A 20,751-nucleotide genomic window follows, 5' to 3' on the forward strand; every position below is an offset into this window, starting at 1 on the left:
TGCTAGGGCCAGATCCAAAAACACAGTTGAGTGTTTAAGTTGTACTTTACGTGGTATTCTGTTGCCAAAGTCCAAATTGAAAATCAGCACAAGCCCAATTTAAACATTCAGGTGCTTGCTAGTTGCCTACTTGCTATGTATGTCAGGTGTACTTATTGGTGGGACCACAGCAACTTAGACATGTTGCTTCATTTCTAGCAATTGGCATGCACGGAGCAAGAGTGAGTTGGTTGGCAGGATATGCTTCATGGCAACGTTCCAGGAACAACATGGAGACTGTGTGGACAGGCCTTATGTCTCTCACAATAGTTCTTCTTTTCAAAATCACAGACCCTCCTATAGTTCTTTCCGGCCTCTTCCTTCCCTGTGGCAACATGGTTCCATGCAAAACAACATTGCCTTGGACTTCTCTACTTGGATTCTGTGGTTTGGAGTGCAACTTAGGGTAAAAATAGATGTCACCCATGTATTGCCTTTGAGCCACCATAAATTTATTTTATGATGGCACATAACCTGAGGAAAGAGTCATCCTTGCCCGTGGTCATACTTCAAGTGGCCAAAAAAGGCAGTATTACAAGAGATGATCATATTTTTTGTGCCTTAATGGCAAAGACATCTTCCTTGTAGTACAATAACTTATGGGCCTGGCAGACCAGACCATCCTCCAGGTATCCCAGTTTGCATTGCTTTAGCCCCAGTTGTGCCCCATCTGGCATTCTGCGCCATCACTATAACCCTAGCCAACAAACTCTACTGCCCAGGTCCCCAGTGGCACCCCTCCTTGAACTACTAATTGCCCTGCATGGAAGCTAGTCAGCCATTTTGTTTGCTCACCACTTAAAAACAGTATTGGAGCTCACATCCTCTGATCATTGCCAATAGTAGGATGGCCCACACAGCTGGCCTGCCTCCCTCTGCCGTGGCCCCACAGTCTGATAAGACCAAGAACGGCAACAACTAGACTCCAGAAGAAGTAACTGATCTCATCACTATTTGGGATGAGATTGAAAGTCGGCATGTTCTCAAGTCAAGCCAGAGAAATAAGAAAGTGTATCAGGGGATCATAAGGAAAAAGGCAGCCTGAGAACGTGACCACAGGTGGACCCAGTGCTGGGCCAGTTGCCAAGTTCTCAAGCAGCAGTTCACAAAGAAACCAGCCATCTGGCAGCTGCTATGAGGCAGGCTCACATCTTTGGTGTCAATGAGACCATGAGGGCTGAAAATGCATTGCAAAGGTTTACCCCAATGCTTCTCTGTTTGTAGATCTGGTAGGGGGGTTGAATTTAATTACATGGCATGAATCACCTCCACACACAATAGTAAGACCAGCAAAGATGCCCCTCCCCCCTGTAACAAGGCAGACTCCTGATAGCCAAAAGTGACTGTGTCCAGATGTGCATGGATGTTTGTTTCTCTGAGGACAGCTAGTGGTGGTGACAGCTTGTGCCGCTCCTAGTTGTCCCCAAGAAATGCTTGTACCATACACGCTCTGGTGCACAGCCAGTTAACCTGGGTGGGGTAGGGCAGGCTGAGGCCAGCACTGGGCTGGCCCCAAAAGCCTTACCTGGGATTCTGGGGACCTTCAGGGGGGCAGGGCTATTCTTGCAGCCCTCAACAGGTCAGCAAAACTCATTAGGCAGCACTCCAGCCAAAAGAATCGCCCGCCACTTATCTAATCATTCCCAAATTCAAGACAAAATCAGTGGCTAGAACAGGGAGAGCAAAGCTGACTAAATAAATACAATACTAACTGGCTACAGAGGGTATCTTTACATATACTCTGGGACTGGAATCTCTGACAGCTGCTCTAACTAAAGGGCCACTGTGTCTTCTGTATCAGCACCCCTGTGGTTAAAAATTGTAGCAGTGGCACTTGAACTAAAGCTTGTTCAACAGGCTTTAGTTCAAGTGCCCCCACCACCATTTTTAAGTGTGGAGACACTGATACACAAGATGCAGGAGGCTCCTAAAGCATAGCACTCCTCTGTCCTGATAGCTAAACATACTAACTACTAAGCTGCATAGTTATGCTTCACATTTCTTGCTCTCCTTTTGACCCCAATAGCTCTTGCATGCCTCTTTACACTGAATAATGTGAAGTCTAGTGACTAGAAAGAACATTATGCTAGGACATAGAAGATGTTGGTGTCCCTTCACTCTGAGGTGGGATTAAACCCAAGTCTCCCACTACCTGGGTGAATGTTTTTCTAGGGTCTTACATAGGAAGCATACACAGAAGCGCCTTTCTTCAGCTGCATTTTAAACAGTAGCTAGTGCTGTGATTTTTGTGGCACCTGATCTTATTAGCCTGCATTAATTATGCTCAAAGCATATCTACTAGATTAGGCCATTCAGGGGGCATCAGTACCATGCACTCTAGTTTGTGGATCTGAGTTGGGTTTAGGTGGAAATCAGGCACGGAGCTGCTCACATTGAGGCAGTTCTGGACATAGACAAACTGCAGAATTGCAAGGGTTAAGGGAACTCTCAAGGCAGGCCAGGTTGATGCTTAATGAGTTTTAAGCACTTTCACGGTTTAGGCAGCTGCTGAATACCATTTGGGGGTGTCACAGTTTTGACCTTATCTACCTAAAGTCTGCCTATATCTTGGTTTAGGCACCTTACTTATATTTGGCCCCATGTCTCATACTGAAATTTACTTGTAGCCCTCTATACCTGTTACTTGTTTTTGCATCTCACACTCCTGGCTTCAAACAGAACAAAGATTTGAAAGGTGTTCTATCCACCAAAGATTTACCCTTTGAAAAGTTTTGCTGGAATAGTTGTGTGTCTGAGGGATAGGGTAAAACCTCATATTCCTAACTGATATACATATGCCACCAAATAACATAAAATATATAGGTAATGCAGTCCCTTTGCTGGTGTAGCTTAGTCCATCTGGGGAGGTAGTTTAAGTACTTTTGACACTATAAATTGTTTCCTCACTTTGGAAGAGGGAGGAAAAGAGTTTTCAGTAGAGCTCTAGTAGAATAAAAACCCATTTAAAATTAGCTGCATATTGCTGCGTGACTTGTTCATGTATATGCCAAATTCTGTGCAGACGTATATCCTGTGTAAACCTAATAACATCAGTTAGGTTGTCTGATATGCAAATAAGCCCAACAATTAGTGCACACACTCCTCCTTCCCTCCCTCAGTAAAATGAGTCAGTAAGCTTTGGCACCGTTTCTAAAATGCTTGTGGATAAGTCAGTTATGAAAGATGTTACATAATGGTAGTTCTTTTAATGGCAGATCCCTAGCACAAGTAGAATGAGTGCTGCTGCTTTTCCATTTGCACTGTTCTTATAAAAAACACTCCAAATCTTTCTTTAAAATTAAACTATAACTTAGGAGAATTTATTCATGCAATTTTCTGGTTATGCTTCATGGCTACACACACACTGCAAAATTTCAGGGACCTAATCACCTACCCTACGCTGTTTGATGTGTAACTCCATGTAAACATATGCATAGTATTAGGGATTTTAAGGCCCACACCACTACTCTAGCTACAGTACTGACTAACATTATGCTATCATACACCAGCTCTGAAGATGCTGTAGCCAAAATGATAGCAAAGACCAAAAGGTCACCTCACTTCCTACTCTACCAGGATTATCTTAATCCTTCTCCAGCTCACCTCAAATCTTGATATCTGCTATGGTCTGTTTTGCCATGTCATGACTTTTTTGTGGCATTTTGCTGGCAGAGTAAATTATCCTGTCAGTACCAATTAACCACTTCCCAGTGGAAATTGTAATAATTTGGCAAACAGTTTTTGATCTACCATGCTCACTTAACGACACTCCATTACCACGCTGGTCAAAGCCAGTGTGCTCTGGGATTTCTGCATAGTCCAAACTGGGGATGTAACTGGTTGAAGGCTGTGCTTCACTTTGTAGAGGACTGTCCCCTAGTCAAATTCAGTGGGGGTCTAGTCAGCTGAACTCAGTCACCAAACAGGCTATAGCTTGGCTTGGCCACATACGCATATGCTAACAGTAGAAATAGTAATACCTGAGCCCTGCAGTTTGCTGCAAGCTGGCACCTTGGCCTAGCTGATGCCCTGCACCACAGTACCATGAAAACCACAGGGTACAGCCACCTGAACAGCTATATCATATGGCTGTCAGACTGTTGGCATCAGGGGCAGCCTGTCACCTGCTGGGCTCCTGCCCTGGCACCTAAACCCATGGAATACAGCCCTATACAGGGCTACACCACATGACTCTCACCCAAAATCCACCATACCACCAGCCACATGTTAAAATTTAAGGGACAATGGAAATCAGCTGCAAAAAAGTTCCACACAATATGTGGAACATTTTTGTGGCAGGCTTCTCATTTTATTGCACCATTAATTCCCCAAACATGTGGGAGGGTTACTATTTATAGTGCGATTAATAGGTTGTGTCCTAAATGTAACATGTGCCAGGGTCCTCATTAATCTATATTGTGTCTATGCTTAACAACAAGTGAAAAATTGTCCCTGAAAAAGGGAGGGAGGCCTAGTGAAATTAGGGCTGTAAATGTAGCTCTCAAAATCACTTTCCAGAAGAACAACTGATGTTTAGAATTAAAAAGTAAGAAGGGAAGCTGATTTTAATACCCCTTTGTCACTTCAAAATGAATTTCTCAGCCAATTTCTCACCCTTCAAAAAGTGATAGCAACCTACACAGAATGTGTTCAATATGAAACTGAGTCCAGGTGCCCCAGGTGACAGTGTCAGGCAAAGTGCCAAAGGCAAAGTCCGGCATAGTATGAAGAATGAGGTCACACAGTATTTTTAGAAGTACCTCACCATCGGCAATCCCTCACAGTCAAGGATGATTATAGCGTTCCTACCAAGCATGAACTCTTTCTCTCATGCTCCCTTTCCCCCCCTTTTTTTTTCTTGCTGTGTCTTTCTCTGAATAATTTGGCCAGTGCTTGCAGAAGGCTGTTCTAGCCCCAGGGATTTTCACACATACTTCTGTTGACAGAGTTCTTGTGCAGCAAGCAAGCTGAAATGCCTTTTGTTAAGGATCTATTCATTTCTTTTTCTATTCTGTCTCAACACTTGGAGGATCTTTTTTGGCTACTGAGTTCCTGTTGTTGCACTGATGGAAATTAACTGAATTGAAAAATATGAGGTTATCTTACAAAACAGGTAACAATATAATGAGTAATAGTAGTATTCCTAATCTAGATTTTACTAGTCTCTATGTCAAATCTTTCTTCTTTTTTTCCTTAGGGAAGATAGTTTGAATCAAAAAGAACCATTAAACAATGCTGCTGTAACATGGAGACAAATGTGTAAGGCAGTTTGAGGATTAGAACTAGTTATTTTTAATGAGGCTTGTGTTATTTCAGCTTAGGTCAGTACTGGTAACTGTTTCATTTCTAAATTGGTTTGATACAAGTTAAGAAAATTCCACACATTTACATGCTCTAACATAAACTTTTTTAACACACCAACTTTATTGAAAATAAAAATCCAAAAGATGAGTAAAACGTATCATTTTAATAAAGCCTTTAAGAGAGATCTTAGCTGACTTATTATAGTTATCATGTGAGAAGGGCATGATCATTGCCAGTGCAGCATTTACTCCCCAAAGTATTTATTATAAATATAAGTAAGTAAATAACTCTTTTTAAAAGAAAATGGAGCAAAGAACATAGGTATTAGAGGTTTTGTAAACTTTCCCCATTTGATGGCTAAATTTAATAGGTGGTTTGAGTATGATCTCTGCTCAAAATCTGATGCATTTAATGAGAGCTTTGGGTATACAAAGAAACTAGGCTCATGATATATCATGAACTATATGTTTATATATGTGAATATGTATATTCTTCTTTGTAGGCATCAGATCATAACTCAGCTATGAGGCAGCATTTTGCCTACTCTGTCAAAAATCTTTGCTAAATTTAATGTAAATTTGCATGAACCCTTCTTCAGATACAGGCTGCAAGTACAAATCATATACATAAAGGGAGAATAGTACATGTACTATGCTTTCATATAGCACTTTTTAGAACTTTTTTAATGCCTTATGAAGCATCTTTTTTGGCTGTCTTTGAACAGCTTAAAGTCTATCTTAATTTGAAATCAGTCAGACTAAAAGAGCTGCGAGCCTTTGAGGTAGCACCTATTTTATTTCTTTCTGGGTTTGATAGAAATTTTCCTTACAAAAATTCTGTCTACATTAAAAATGCCCAGCACCTCATCTAGCAAGAAAACAGACCTCAGTTCACTAAAGCCTGTGCAAATTCATTCCTCCATTTTTAAAGATTTAATGATCATATACAGAACATTTACTGTTGCATTTAGAACCTATGAGTGCAGATGTTCATACCTGTAGAATTAACACTCCAGGTATTCTACAGGTTTTGCAAGTACTAACGTGCAGTCAGTGTTTTAGATCTATATTGCAGTTTTTCATGTGAGTAATCAGTGCAGCACAACTGATTCAACTCTTAATTTCCACGTCTTAAAATTTGCTGTAAGTTGGTTTTCCAAATCCATACTACCAACAATTATGAGCAGTGTTTAACAGCTATGAAATGTCTATTTATCAGTTCTCACTTACATTTATTATGGTTCTTACTTGTCTTTTCTGATTCAGTTCCCTACATCACAAGATATAAGGATGAAATATGAAGCCTGTGGAACCATAACCTCTTCTTTCCCTGGTTCCCATCCTCAATTTCCTTTCCACAGCAGCACAGAAAAAGACTAATCTTAGGTTCCTCTCATAACATGAGAACATTTCAGTCAAAAGGGGAAATTTAAAAGCCAATAAAAGAAAACACTTTTTCAGATAATGTATATTTAGACTGTAGAAGTCACTGCCAGAGGAGATCATTGAAATTAAAGATCTGAGCAAGATTCAGGCCCCTGCTACACATTATGTATATTATAGTATTAAATGGTTAATCACACAATAAGTTTAGATCCGCCACAAGGACAAAGTAATTATCACACAATTAACTGGTTAATAGTGCAATACATTTAGACTAGCCACATGTGAAAAAATAATTATCACATGATAACAATGACTATCTAGCTATAAGAGTCAGCCCTCGATAAAGTTAGCACTTGAAAATGTATAACCACTCTATAACTGGTTTCTATCCAGCTTTAATCTAAATGTGTAGTAGGGCCCTCAGAAATGGATTGGACAGTCTATCAAGAGTCTTCAAAGATTTCTATAATTATAGGGCCACCAACAAATACAGGGTAGAGGACTAGGTAGGGCTTTGGTCTGTTCCAACGTAAAAATTCCTGAGAACATGGAGGCAGACTCTGTGGGTGTGTACAGACATTCCAAGGGGTTAGATCAAGTGAACAATGGCCACCCAATCTAAGATAAGTCAGGGACCTAGCAGAGGGAGGCTTGGGTGGTGTGGGAAAAATTGGGGAGAGGGGAAGCAGGCTTAAGGAAACCAGGGGGCAGGGAATCGGGGGTCTGTAGGAGAAACTGGGGGCCAGGCAGGGTCCATGGGGAGGGGTTGACAGGGCAGGCAGCCTCCATAATAGGGATGGGGGATATCAGGGGACTAGGTGGTCTCTGCAGGGGCTTGCTGGGGTCTGGAAGGGTTTGGTGGGATTAGGAAGCTCATGGGGTCTTCAGGGTTCTCACTCCCAGACCCCCAGGACCAGGGCCTATTTTTAGGCCCCTGATCCCTCCCCACCCTAGATGAACAACCCCCCGCAGTGAACCAACCTTCACATCCCACCTGCCCCTCCTCTCCCCCCAACTTACTTCCTCAGCTCCCAACCCTTGCAAATGCCATTAAAACTGGCACCAAGAGCAGTTTGTGGAAAGCGGGGGGTGGGGCTTGGCTGGTCTGCAGAGGGATGGTTACATTTGGGGGTGGTGGTAGGGGCTGGGGCCTAAAGAAGATAGCTGGGAGCCGGGGGGTAGGATAAGCACAGCCCTTGGATGGAGCCAGCAGCTGAGTCTTCCCAGCCATGGAGCTGTGCTGAGAACTGTACAGGAGTTCAGGACAGTTATATTGGTCTAACAATGGCCAACCCAATCTAAGTTAGACTAGCTATATAAAAACTGTGCAAACAAGTTTTCTCCTTCTCAGTAATGAAATCAACAACCAAACAGCCAGCTCAGAACTGAAACTCTGTATTAAGCCTTTTCTGTTTTGTGTCCTGAGAGACCTAAAAATGGATCATTTTACTGTTTGCAAGTGCTATAATGGGCTCAGAATAGTTGAGGGACAGAATTCAATATTATCTCTGTTTGCAATTTACAGCAAATGTCTAAGTTTGTTTTACTTCGGTATATTCTGTCAACTACCCCTCCCCCACTTATACTAGCTTCAACAAAAAAGGTCTAAAACCCCTCAAGGAGTTAAGAGATAACAATCAAGCATATAAGGGCATATTTAGACAGTTTAAAATACATAGTGTTTATCCAGTAAATAAATGACATCAGAATTGTTCTGGTCTGTGTGCAATAGCTGATTTAGAGCTAATATTTGAAAATTTTCTGTATTTAACTAATCTTTCTTAATAGCCTGTGATGTCAATGGGCCAAGCTGCTTAGGTTTTTAGTTTATTTTTTATGTCTATAGCTAACATTTTAGGGAAAGATCCGTCTTTTAATTTGATATTGTAATTTCAAATCTAAAGATTATTTTTGCTGTTGCACTCAATATGTAAGTATTAACATTAATATGATTTATCTTTTTGAATTTCAGGAACAGAAAACATTTGGAATATTTGTATCAATGACCGAGTCTTAACAATAATCTTATGACTGTGGATTTGAAAACAGAAAGGGATTCAGACAGAAGAATTATGGTTCTTAATATCTCCAGCAATGAAGAGGAGATTGACCTCTGATGGATGAAATTTCTGGAATGGAGAACAAACTTTTTGAAGAGGATCAAGTGTCACCTGATTCTACACCTACCAGGTGCCAGGAGACTTCAGAGGGGACAATGAATGAAGAATATGAAACAAAGGCAGAAGAATGGGAATGCCAATTTGAAGTCCAGCACATTCTGCTGGAGCCTGAATCCAGTTCTCTGTCATACCTAATAAACTGCAATGAGACATCTGTGGAGCCTGGCATGGTTAGAAGCAGTGTCACTGCTGCTGATGAACCTAATATAAAGCATTTTTGTGAAGAATTACTATATTCTTCAGCACACAAATCTAAGTACAATCCTGTGCACTTGCCCTTACATACCGCCTGTCCCTCCCCATTCCTTCCAAGAGGAAGTTCAGATGAGATACCAGAAAGGGTTCACAAGATCAGAGTGAGGAAACACAAACCAAGTGCTATCTCTTTTTCTGACTTTGAATTTTTATCACTTGGAACTAATGCTAAATTCCATATTTGTGAAGTAACAGAAACATCTGAAGAGGATGAGGAGAGGGGTGGTGATGATGACGTATTTACAGAGCTGCCCCAACCTGGGGTATTTCTTAATGGTCTTCATAAAAGGGCTGTTTCCCAAGGAAAAGGAGAAGAACAAGAACACTGCACGAGTCAGCATATCCATCACGTAGAGAGTTCCTGTGAGCATTCTGAAGGGAACCTGGATAGCTACAAAAGGGAAGAAAAGCAAATGGCCTTGGTGGTAAGACAAGCTAATTTCTTGTTCCAACCAGACAAGCTGTACCTAAGCAGTATCATATCAGTTCAGCTAAGAGGGTGCGGATTGCTAAAACGTCATATCTTTTTAACTGCATAATTATAATTGGAGCGTACTAACTTAATCCATAAATACTGTAGTTTAAATACAAAAAAATGTTAGTGTCTACATGAACAAACCTTGTGCAATTTCTTGAAGCTGTCTATACAGCACATTCAAAAGTTACACCCGCATCCCTCCTTCCATAACATTTGTTGAAATCCATAGATCCCTGGTTTATTCTTTTGTGGTCTTCATCAAAAAACTGTAATGAGCTTGGCTCTTATTGTTTTGCTCTGGCTGCTTTGGACTCATTTGATAACACAAAGCAGTTATAAACAAATTTAACTAGCTAGTTAAGATTTTTTTACAGTTGCTTTGCAGTATCAGACTGGCATAAAGCAGCTGGAATGTACCAGTAATCTGGCCCTAGGCCTCTTCTTTCATTAAAATGTATTACCAGAAGTCAAACTTTGTCCATTCTATAAATTTATTATTAATCCAAAGAAACATACACAGCTGACAATACAGTGACAACAAAAATATTATATTATATATTCAAAATGATAAAAAAGGAAAAACTTGAATCAATCAAAACTAGTTCTTCAATTTTTCTTGCTATACTTCCATTAGTCTGAGCTTTAAACTTTATTTTTATCCTCAGATTGGAAAATTGTCTCTTTCTTTTTTCCTGCTTCAGCAGAGACTGTCTATACCTGGTGCAGTATCTCTCCCTTGTCAACAAGTGACACTGTGCTGGCTAACACTGAAATACATTTCCAGTGGCTGTGGATAATTCTAAGCAGGCATAATTAAGGTTGCAGTCAGGGAGTAGAATGGGTGGAGTGGGTCTGTGGAAGTTGCTTCTTATACATACTCCTTGGTGGTGTGATCTATCATACAGATAGCCATTGGAAGGGGAAATTTCATACTTATTTCCCTGCGCTAACATACAAGCAAGGTTGCAAACTGATCCATTAAATAGATAATCTGTATCTGTCTTATTATGCCATCGAACTTCTTAAGGAAAAATATAATTATTATTATTAAGAAAAAAAAAAAGAGATTCAGGACAACTCCAAGGAAATACAATAACAAGAACCAACTGTAGTCTTTTGAGCATTAATTGTTTGAGTAATTACCCATGTTCTTTGGCATTGGGGGAGTATAATAAAATTCATACACACTTTCCAACTGAATTCTCACTAGTCTGAGATCCAATACATGGATCCAAATCAAGCTCTAGTATAAAAATGCACAGCTGTCTCTGTAGTTGGGTAAACCAAATCTACAATCTTAAACTGCATGGACTATCAGACCCGCTTGGTCATCTTTTCCATTTTTTAATATTGACTTAATACTTTTGCTATCAAGCCAGCTTTGATTACAGTGATGTAAGGTACTTACAGCCTCAGGATCTCCTACTTCTATACATTCCTTTTTTCCTTCAAATATATAAGATTGTAAACACTTACATGAAGTTTATCCATTATATCTCCAATAACTTCTGATTTATGACAACATAAGAAAGAATACAAATCAGGACCATAACATTTAAATAAGAAAATATGATATATCTAATGCTTAATTCTTTCTTGCCTCTTTCTGAATCTTGTTTCGTATCCTAAGAAACAATTCTGTGCCTGGTGCCTGTTGATATCAATGATAATTCTGCTGCTGACTTCCAGACTAGGACTGTTTCTTCTCCTGTTCATTACTATGCTGTGAAAGTGAAATATTCTTTGGGATCATAGTTGTTTTTTATGACAGTAGTAAATTGAACTGAAACAGCAATGAGAGAGCTCTTGGGAGGTATAGAATACTGGATTGTTACTCATTGTCTGACCCTTGGTTGAAATCCTATCCAGTGTGTTTTGACTGACATGATAATTACTTTTCCATATTTGGCACTGCTAGCCTCCTGGCCATTTGCTTTGTTAAACACTATGCTTATCATATGGGTAGCTATTGCTTTATTTCATCTAGATGAAACAGCCTGAATTAGATAGGTGAACACTTTAAAAAAAAGGTAAAAATTAGTTAACATTTACTCTAACTTCAATTTATCTTTGGGGTTACAGGGAAACATACACTTCTCACCATGTCTATTGATAAAATGAGGTATCAGTAAATTTATTTTAGAATTCAGCTGAAGTATCTGTTGTATTTTGAGGTAATCATTCTCAATCACAGTATGTGAACCCTTCACTAGTTCAGCTAAAAGCGTATTTTGTCTTCATAACTCCTAGGGTTCTTCGATCATCATTGTAACCATTATTTTAGTCTTAAGTCTGTGGAGGTACTTGTACCAACTACTGCTATTAGAAAACCTCAGACTGAGCTTTTTCAGAAGTACTGGACGACATGTTACATAACTCTCATAGTAAAATCCCAGTGACAATTAGTTTATTGAATTGTTATGCTGTTACTATAATTTATGCTTTTGCATTCATTCAAGAACAGTAGTGTCTGCATTTCTATTAATGTAAACATGCATCAAATTGCAAGACTAACATCCTCTTACTTTACTATACTAAAGGTCATTCCTGTGGATAAAAGAGGCTAGAACTGGTTGTCATTTAGCTTACTTTATGCCCATGCCATAAAATAAACTCAAGGATGCATCTTATAGTACAACAGAATGGAGTATAAATTTCTAGGCAAGCTTGTGGAATAGCCTAGTAAATCTCTGAGAATATGTCAAAACATTTTAGAAAATGGTGCAGATTTAATAATGTAAATGTGTAATCCTTCTGTCTGAGTGTTTCTATATTTAAATGGGTACATATCACTGTAAGAAAGACTCCAGTAAGCAAAAAAAAGTGTTGTCTGTGAAATTTTTAGTAAGTCATATTAATTTTTGTTCTGGAAGCTCTCAGCATGACTAGTTCAGACTCATGTTAATGACATGGATCACTCACTGTCTAGTTCTCTCTCTTATTTAGAGGTGAGGCTACAGAATGATTTCTCTGTAGTGGAAAGAAATGACCTAACTGTAGGCACTGTCAGAGTAAAGCCTCTGCCAATAGCAGTAATTATTAAGACCTGAAACATAAAAAAAAGGTAACAAATCACCTTTACCATATCGTTATGGGATATCCAACATGTTCATATGAATGATATCCTGATGCCTAACTTCATACTACCACAGCTGACTTTGAAATAGTGATTAGGATCTATCCTGTAGGGCATTCCTAAGTAAATGCACTTGCTATTGATCTGTTTATCACTCGATGTCAATACTAACCCAAACAGGGTTAAGGAACAGTTTAGTTGCTAAGAAAAAACTAAGCTTAAAACCACCACAATACAAAAAGTCATTGTTCATTATTTCTTTAGGTAACAAAAGATTGCCTACTTTCTTTACAGTGTCCTCCTAACATGGCATAACAGTGCAGCAGCAAATGCTGGAAGAACTAGGGTGGTAACTCCTATTTTATACTGTGCAAATAATCCTACTGAAATAATCTTGCTATATGGCAGAGCCCAGCATGTGTAAAATGGTAGAATCTGGCTTCTTTGTTTCTTCTGTTAAGAGCTCACCCTAGCTATTTAACAGTGGACCCACAGCTTCCTTGGTCTTGCTTTTCTGACCCATATATTTAGAGAGCCTCTTCTTGTTATCTTTAACTTCCCTCATCAGGTGTAGTCCATCTTTGACCTTCACCTCCCTGATTTTGTTCCTGCCATTTCTTGCTACTTTTTGGTATGCTCCGTGACCTGCCTGTTTTTCCATTGCCTGTAGGCTTTCCTTTCACTTTTGAGGAATCCTAGGAGCCCCTTGTGGAGCAACTTTGGTCTCTTGCCATTCTTCTTATGCTTCCAGCATGTTAGAATATCTGCTTGTTGGGCTTCAAATTCTGAAGCTTCTAGTACTCCTGAGCCCCTTTATCTTTCAGCCTGTTGCCCACGGTATCATGTCTACTATCTCCTTGGGTCAGTTGAAATCCACATTTTGATATCTAGTGTTTTAGTTTTGCTTACCACATGCTTTCCCCATTTTATAATCATGAATAATCATACTGTGTTCACTTCCTCCCAAGTTTCCCCTCACTTTCACATCCTTAACCTGTTCTTCCCAATTGGTCAAAACAAGATCCAAGATAGATGATCTCCTAGTTATATCCTCAACTTTCTGAAACAGAAAGATTTCCTTCACACAAATTAGGAACTTCTCAACATTTTACATTTGCATGTGCTATTCTTCCAGCAGATAATCCAGAAAAAATGAAGACTCCCAACACTGCCATTTCATAACTTTTGGATAATATTGTCTTCTGAAAGAATGCCTCATCCACCTCTTTTTCCTGACTTGGCAGTCTATAGCAAATCCTCACCATTAAGTCATATCTGTAGCTTTCACCTTTATTTTTACCAAAATACACTCCAATGCGCTACTATCTTCTTCCTGAACCAGGCAACAAGTATGTATATTTTTGACAGATACAGCAACACCACCACCTTTTTTCCCAACGTTATCCTTCCAAAACAGAGCATAACTCTTAATATGTTGATGTTCTAGCCATACGAGTTGTCCTATCAGCTGATCATTGGTCTGAGTCTGTATCAGCCTAGAGCTAGCCAGTCAGAAAATTAAACACTGCATTGTTTCTGAATTCTCACCCTTCTCTAAATCTAACGTTGGGATTTAATGGTGGTGCAGCCTCCCACCTTTTGCATAATACTGTGGCAGGTAGAGCACTTGCCTAGAGCTAGAATTACCTGGTCATTTGGACTTCTTCAGCCTAACAGTCTTAAAGCCATTAATCCCACCAGAGCCCAGGTGGGGGGGGATTCTTCACCCCTCCTATTGAACCTGTGTAGCCAGAAATTCAACATTCCTAATAAGATAGAGAGTGAGCAAAGGGGAGCCTGACAGCATAGTTCAATGAGGTTGGGCTCCAGGGTCCCACTGCCAGGTCCTGAGAGGGGTAGTTAGCTGTGTTATTTTGAAGTCAGGAAAAAGAAAGGCAGGAGAATAACTGGTTCAGAGGCATAAGCTTTCATAGGTATTCATCAAATACTACCTCATCTTAGAGTCTATCTGCTCCCTCCCCCGCTTCAGGGACTGTCTGATTTAAAATGTGAAAACAGTCAAGGGAGAGGGACTGGAAGCCAGGACTCCCTTCTGTTAAGGGTATATTAGGCACACTCCCAGTATAGTTAATGTATCAGTTCCCTCTGGGGGCTTTTTTTTAATCAGCCATCTAAATGTCTATCCACATTCCATGTAGGTGTGTAGTATATGGATCTGGTGTAGTCTTTTAAATTCTTCCACTTCTACAGAAAGTTGCTACAAAATGGTGCTTGTGTCAGAGAACCCTACTATTTTTCAATTGTGCCTGACTGAAAGTCTTTGAGTAATTCTTTATGTTAGTTGGTCACAGTGGACAGATTTTCCTGTACATGGAATTGCATGTAAATAAATCTTACTAAGAAAACCTTAAAGAAGGAATTATATCTCAGAGAGGTGAGTAACTGTACTGTCTCAGTTTGCTAGCCAAAGCATTTGAGACATGGAATCTAATGTACTGAACCTGTTAATCCCCACCAAACTAAGTTCAAGACTTGATGAGGCTATGTAGACACTGGAGTGAAGGATGGTCCTACTTCTCCTTTTGCCTTTCTATTGGCAGGTAGGCTGGGATGTGAGCTAAATCAATGAGATAAGCTTGGACTTTATCTCTACAGTTAATATGTTATTATGTTCACTAGTACCTAGCTCTAGAAGTTATTTTATTGACTTCAGGGGGACTAATTGTGGTGCCAGGTAGTACTGGATATGAATAAATGTGACAAAATAGCCCAGAGGACAAACTATATAAAAATAAAAGATCAATTCCACAAAAGTATATTTAAACCATGTATTTTAACTTTAATAATGATTCTTTGGGAAAAAATGAATTGTTCTGTGTAATGTTCCAATATATTTTGAACAGATTCTATAAAAAAATTATAATCAGCTTTCACTTGAAGGAATAATGAGTCCTTGACAACAAATGAACAAAGTACCATGGGGATGTCATTACAGAAAAAAGGACTGAGAATGGGAAAAACAAGTTCAATGCTAATTAACAAGATATTGTAGCAATCAGTCTTATAAATTGATTAATTTGGGCCATTTGGTTGATTTTGGCCACCAAATGTGAATTATATACCCATGTTCTGTTGTTCTTTAATACAGTCATATGAGAAGCAACACATACAGAGATTGGTCAAGGATATAGAAAAGGCTTCATCTCTTTCTTTCCAGTTCTGTGGAGACTTCTGTTTCTCCTCTTCTTTATCTTCCCCTCTCTTACCCCCCAGCTGAATTTCCATAACAGGAGAGGAAAGGCTATATAGGGTCTTTCATATGAAAAATCATGCTGGCTCTGTTACCATGTTCTTCTTTGGGTTCCTGCTTTGCACCGTATAAGACCCTCTGAGTGGTTGTGGTGGGTATCTGAGTAGCCTTTGGCAGTCACTTTTCTCCTCATTCCTCTCTCCTTTATATACACTTCAAGACTTGGCGGCTTCCCACTTCAAAGGTAGGGCAAACCTTAACCACATACTCTATGAAAAAGGTAGGAAGAGATATTGTGACTTGGAATCTGTGAAGGTCCTAGCCCTCCTGGTCCTTATTTGGTTTTTGTTTTTTCAAACATGGGAAAGGACTTGGAGGAAAGCTGATAGTTATTTTGATCATGATGCATCACTGCCTGTCAATAAACAAATCTATGAACAAATCCACACTGTTTTAGTAATATCAGAAGTACATAACTTTTCACTATGTGTGCTCTGGGTCAGAAATGGCAGGAACCTTTATATGACTTTTGAAAAAGAACTTTTTCACTAATTTTAACACTTCTCAAATCTAGGGGTGAATGAGCATTGCTTTGTCTACAGAATATTTGCTCCCTTTGTTGCAGTCCTACTTCAACACTATAGGTCTTCCAAGTAGGACATAGTACATTTTGCGATAAGCTTAAATTATGATGTGATGAGATCGAAATGGAGATATGCTGTCAATTTCCTTCTTATTGCAAAGATGAATATCTTGATTGCAAAAATCTCAGACAGTTTAGAAAATGTCAATACAGTAAATAACAGTACTACTAGAACTTTACAAGTATAATGAAGTCAGAACACGTCAGAATTGCAGAACTCTGGTATACTGTAGCTAGGCTATATACTATCAAACCTACTGTGTTTCTCATCTCAAGATGCCAGCATAATACCTAGTGCAGCCACTGAATAGTAGTTGTTGCACAAAATACTGTACATTTGATGAACTGGCAATCTGATTTTCTCAATGTACAGCGTATTCAACAGCACTAAAGTGATTAAAATGTATATATAACAAGAAGAAAAACACCTCATGACAGTGCCAAAACCTGAATCTCAGGATATAGAAGACAGGGGCTTTCTTTAGTTGGTTTTAACAGCTGTTAGAGGGACTAAAAAAAGAACTGTTGTGGCATCTGCCTGCTGAATATGATTGCACACCTTATGGGCTAATTTATACCAACCTTACTCATTTCTGCAGCTAGCTTTATGAAAGGAAATGGAAATACTTAAGACTCAATAATAACAAGTGGTAGAATCTGCTGGTTTGGAATAGCTTTCATAAATTTCTTAGCTTAAATAGCTACTTGTTTACTGTTGGCTCTTTATGGCACACAAGGTTGCAAATCTCCATCATTCTGCATGTTATTAATCAGTTCTTTAAAATGTGAGATTATAAAACAGTAAAACACCAAGAAAATGTAGAAAACAAAATGCAACATGCATCAGCAAAACAAAACAACCCTGGAATAGATTTTCAAACTGCCTGAGACAAAAGTGTAAAATGAGTTATTTTTCAACTTGGTGCTGCAGTTAAGTAGTAGAGATTATTATGGCACAACTCTGTTCAGCACTGGTGAGGCCTCACCTGGAGTAGTGTGTCCAGTTTTGCGCTCCACACTTCAAGAAGGATGTGGACAATTTGGAATGAGTCCAGCACAGAGCAACAAAAATGATCAGAGGCCTAGAAGACAAGGAAAGGCAGAAAGAACTAGGGTAATTTATCCTGGAGAAGACGAGACTTAGTGGGGATTTGGTAAGTGTTCAAATATCCAAAGGGTGATTATAGAGAGCATGGAGATGGGCTTTTCTCTGTGGCTGTAGGCTCTAGGAGCAATGGCCTCAAGCTGCAGCAGGGGAAATTTAGGCTGGAGATTAGGAGTACCTTCCTGACTATGAGGCACTGAGACAAGTTGGTGCTGCAGTTGGTGCCCTTGTACTTAGAGAAGTTGTAGAATCTCCATCCTTAGAAACTTTCAAAAGCTGGTTGGACAGGTATTGGGATGGGATGGGATGGTTTGTCAGGAGTGATCCTGCCTTGAGCAGGGGGCTGGACTAGATGGCCTTATGAGTTCCCTTCCAGCCCTACGTTTCTAATATTCTGTGATCACTGAAAATTGCTCAAGTTATTAGTATGTGAAATTGTTGCTTCAGTTATTATTAAACTGTCTCTCTGGGTCAAACTTCTGTCAGATAGACTTGTTTCTTTTCCATGACTCTTGCATATAAAAGTGTATGCTTGCTACTTTACTTCTAAAGATTTATAGCTAAGTTCTGATGCTGAGGGGGTTCTTTCATATTTAGGTGATGGCCTTTTCCACCTACAGTGGAAGAAAGCAGTTCTGGGCTTTTCCTTCTGTATCATTGTATTGTAGATACAGGTTATGTGCAGTATAAAAAGGCCTGCTTAAGTGATTATACTCATCAACAGTAGCAGAAAGGCTGCTAGAAAAGTAGAACCATCCATGTCATATTGACTTTCATAACCTTTATCTTTGACTTGCTGAGTATAAAACCTAAGTGTTTAGCAGTTCCAAATAGGTTATTGTGTGTATCATATATTTATGTGTTTCATATATCACTATATTCAGGGGGCAGATACCAGCACAATCCAGATCTCCGAGCACTCCATCGACCCACAGAATTCTAGCTGCCAGAGGCCTGGGACATGGTAGTCAATAGTAATATCAGTGAACAAAAAGTAGAAGATGTACCCTGGTATAACTCCAGTGACTTTAAACCAGTTAATTCCTCGTTGGAGATCACAGCATATTTTGGTATCTTGATAAAGATTCTAAAAGATGTGGATAATTGTACCAAAAACTCATACTTTACCATATTCACCACAGGTGTTTTTGCACTAGTGTCAAAAACTTTCTGAAAATCAGTAAAAATTAGGATGGTGAGTAAAAATTGGATGAACTGTGTTGCTTTGTTCAATTACGTTACATAGTTTGACAATATAATCAATGCAAGAACAAGTGAGGCTTAAAAGAGCTTGTTTTCAAAATCTCCTGTCAATAGCACTGTGGGTTCAGTAGGGTTGCTTTGGGACTGATGGCAGTGTGATCATACACAGTCACTACAGTTGCTTTCTTAGGTAAATCTTTTATTTCATTTCTCCAAGCTGGTGTTTTCTCTCATTTGAAAAGTCATAGCAGCAGCATTTGCAAATTCTCTTCGCTGCTTGCTTTGTGAAGATCTGAAGTTATTTTACCTTGGCCTACCTCCTCTTAATTCTTTAGTTTAGTGGCACTTGTTTTGAGTTTCCCAGAGGTTACTTACTTGCAGTTAGCATTAAGTTTTTGCAGCTTGTCTACTTTTTCCATGTTTTGCTTTTACTGATTTGTTTTAGCAGCAACCAAAGTCAGCTGTGAGCTTTTTTTGAGGTCTGGGACTGAATTCTCATTACCCCTTTGTTGACTGGCACCCTGGCACCATAGTTCTATCAATATTAGCTCTATTGTCTTTTTTTGTTGAATATTTTAGCAGTTTATCTATTTCTCTATATCTTTCACTTTATTTTATAATTTCCCCTTGTTGGTTAGCCTTAAGGAGTTTTGATTTTGCCTATTACTTTTGGCAAAGGCACCCCATCTGGTCTTAGCAATCCACTCTTCTTTTCTTTCCTTGGCAATCCTTAAATATGTTCTCACCTGTATTTTTGAATTCATTTCTGATGGTACTGTTCAGGTGGAAAACTTTTTTTGAGAGTGAAAGGACAAACACTGTTCTTGTTAGGGGTCTGTAGTTCTGAAAGAATTGATTTTCTCTGTTGCTTTATTTGCAAGTAATTAAGTTAGTTGGCAACATACAGATGATGCTTGTGGCCCAGGTCTGTCTCCTTGTATGTTTAAACATGCTGAACGGAGGAAGGAAGCTTTCAACACATGCAGAGTGTTCTTTTAGATCACTGGTTATAGTGTCTGATGATACCATAGTTGCTTTCTGGATGCTTCTGCAAGGAAAACATGTACCTGTCACAACAAAATGATGGTGGTGGCAAAGTCCCATAAGCCATTCTCTGTTGCCATTATATAAACCAATTACAAGTGTGCAAAGAGTATTATTTCATCCATGATTGTCTGGTACAATTTCTGAACTCATGTCATGCATGAAAATGAGAATGTCATATTGTGGAACTCTGATTATTTGGTCTGGTAGAAAGTTATAGAATTTGGCTTTTTTCTTTCTTTGTTCCACTCATTCATAGGGGTAAAACCTTAAAAAACTGTCATCTTCACACATTGCATCTGAAATCTTGCACATATCATTCCACTGTTAACTGGTTCCCAAGCATAGCGCTTTGGTAGGGTCATTCCTTCATAATCAGAGAAAATCTGTCCCTGAGTTTCCTGAGTGGTTCATCATTTTTTTACTTACATGTTTTGACACTATCTTCTGGCCATGATATTTGTCCTACCAAGACTGTCAATAATGTGCTTTGCTGTGGCAAGTCTATTTGCTAGCCTGTGACCTGATGAATTCTACTGGTGGTATATCTACTCCTCAGGATATCTTTGCCAGATATTTTGAAGGGTAGGAGCCAAACACAAACTAGTTTCACAGTCTGCCAGGTTTGGAATTGAGAGTGACACCTCAAAAGATATCCTATTACACACCGTAAAAAGATATTCTTGTCATGGAAAGAAAGCAAAGATCTCACTAATCCCAGTCTCAGATCTCTGGATAAATAGTGCCCAAATGAACTAAATGACAGGTATCAACCACCTTGGCTAGAAGCTAGTATCTTGAAGAGCCCACAGCTCCAGGTTCTCCTTC

General features: G+C 39.3%; 1 protein-coding gene across 2 annotated transcripts in view; it reads left to right on the forward strand.

The window, feature by feature from the left end:
- The window catches only part of STARD13 (StAR related lipid transfer domain containing 13), a 602,523-nt gene that overhangs the window by 157,866 nt on the left and 423,906 nt on the right, over nucleotides 1–20,751 (forward strand). Inside the window, exons 1-2 of one of the 2 annotated variants that reach the window (XM_090027653.1) lie at nucleotides 5,027–5,152; nucleotides 8,701–9,588. In XM_090027653.1, coding sequence (XP_089883779.1) covers nucleotides 8,845–9,588 — 744 coding nt within the window. In that variant the 5' untranslated portion in view covers nucleotides 5,027–5,152; nucleotides 8,701–8,844. Of the gene's footprint in view, nucleotides 1–5,026; nucleotides 5,153–8,700; nucleotides 9,589–20,751 lie in introns of those variants that run through there. The other variant, XM_090027662.1, reaches the window with a different exon arrangement.

This window comes from Crocodylus siamensis, chromosome 1 (assembly GCF_052110815.1).
Source record: "Crocodylus siamensis isolate JL-2025a chromosome 1, ASM5211081v1, whole genome shotgun sequence".
Taxonomy (NCBI): Eukaryota; Metazoa; Chordata; order Crocodylia; family Crocodylidae; genus Crocodylus; species Crocodylus siamensis.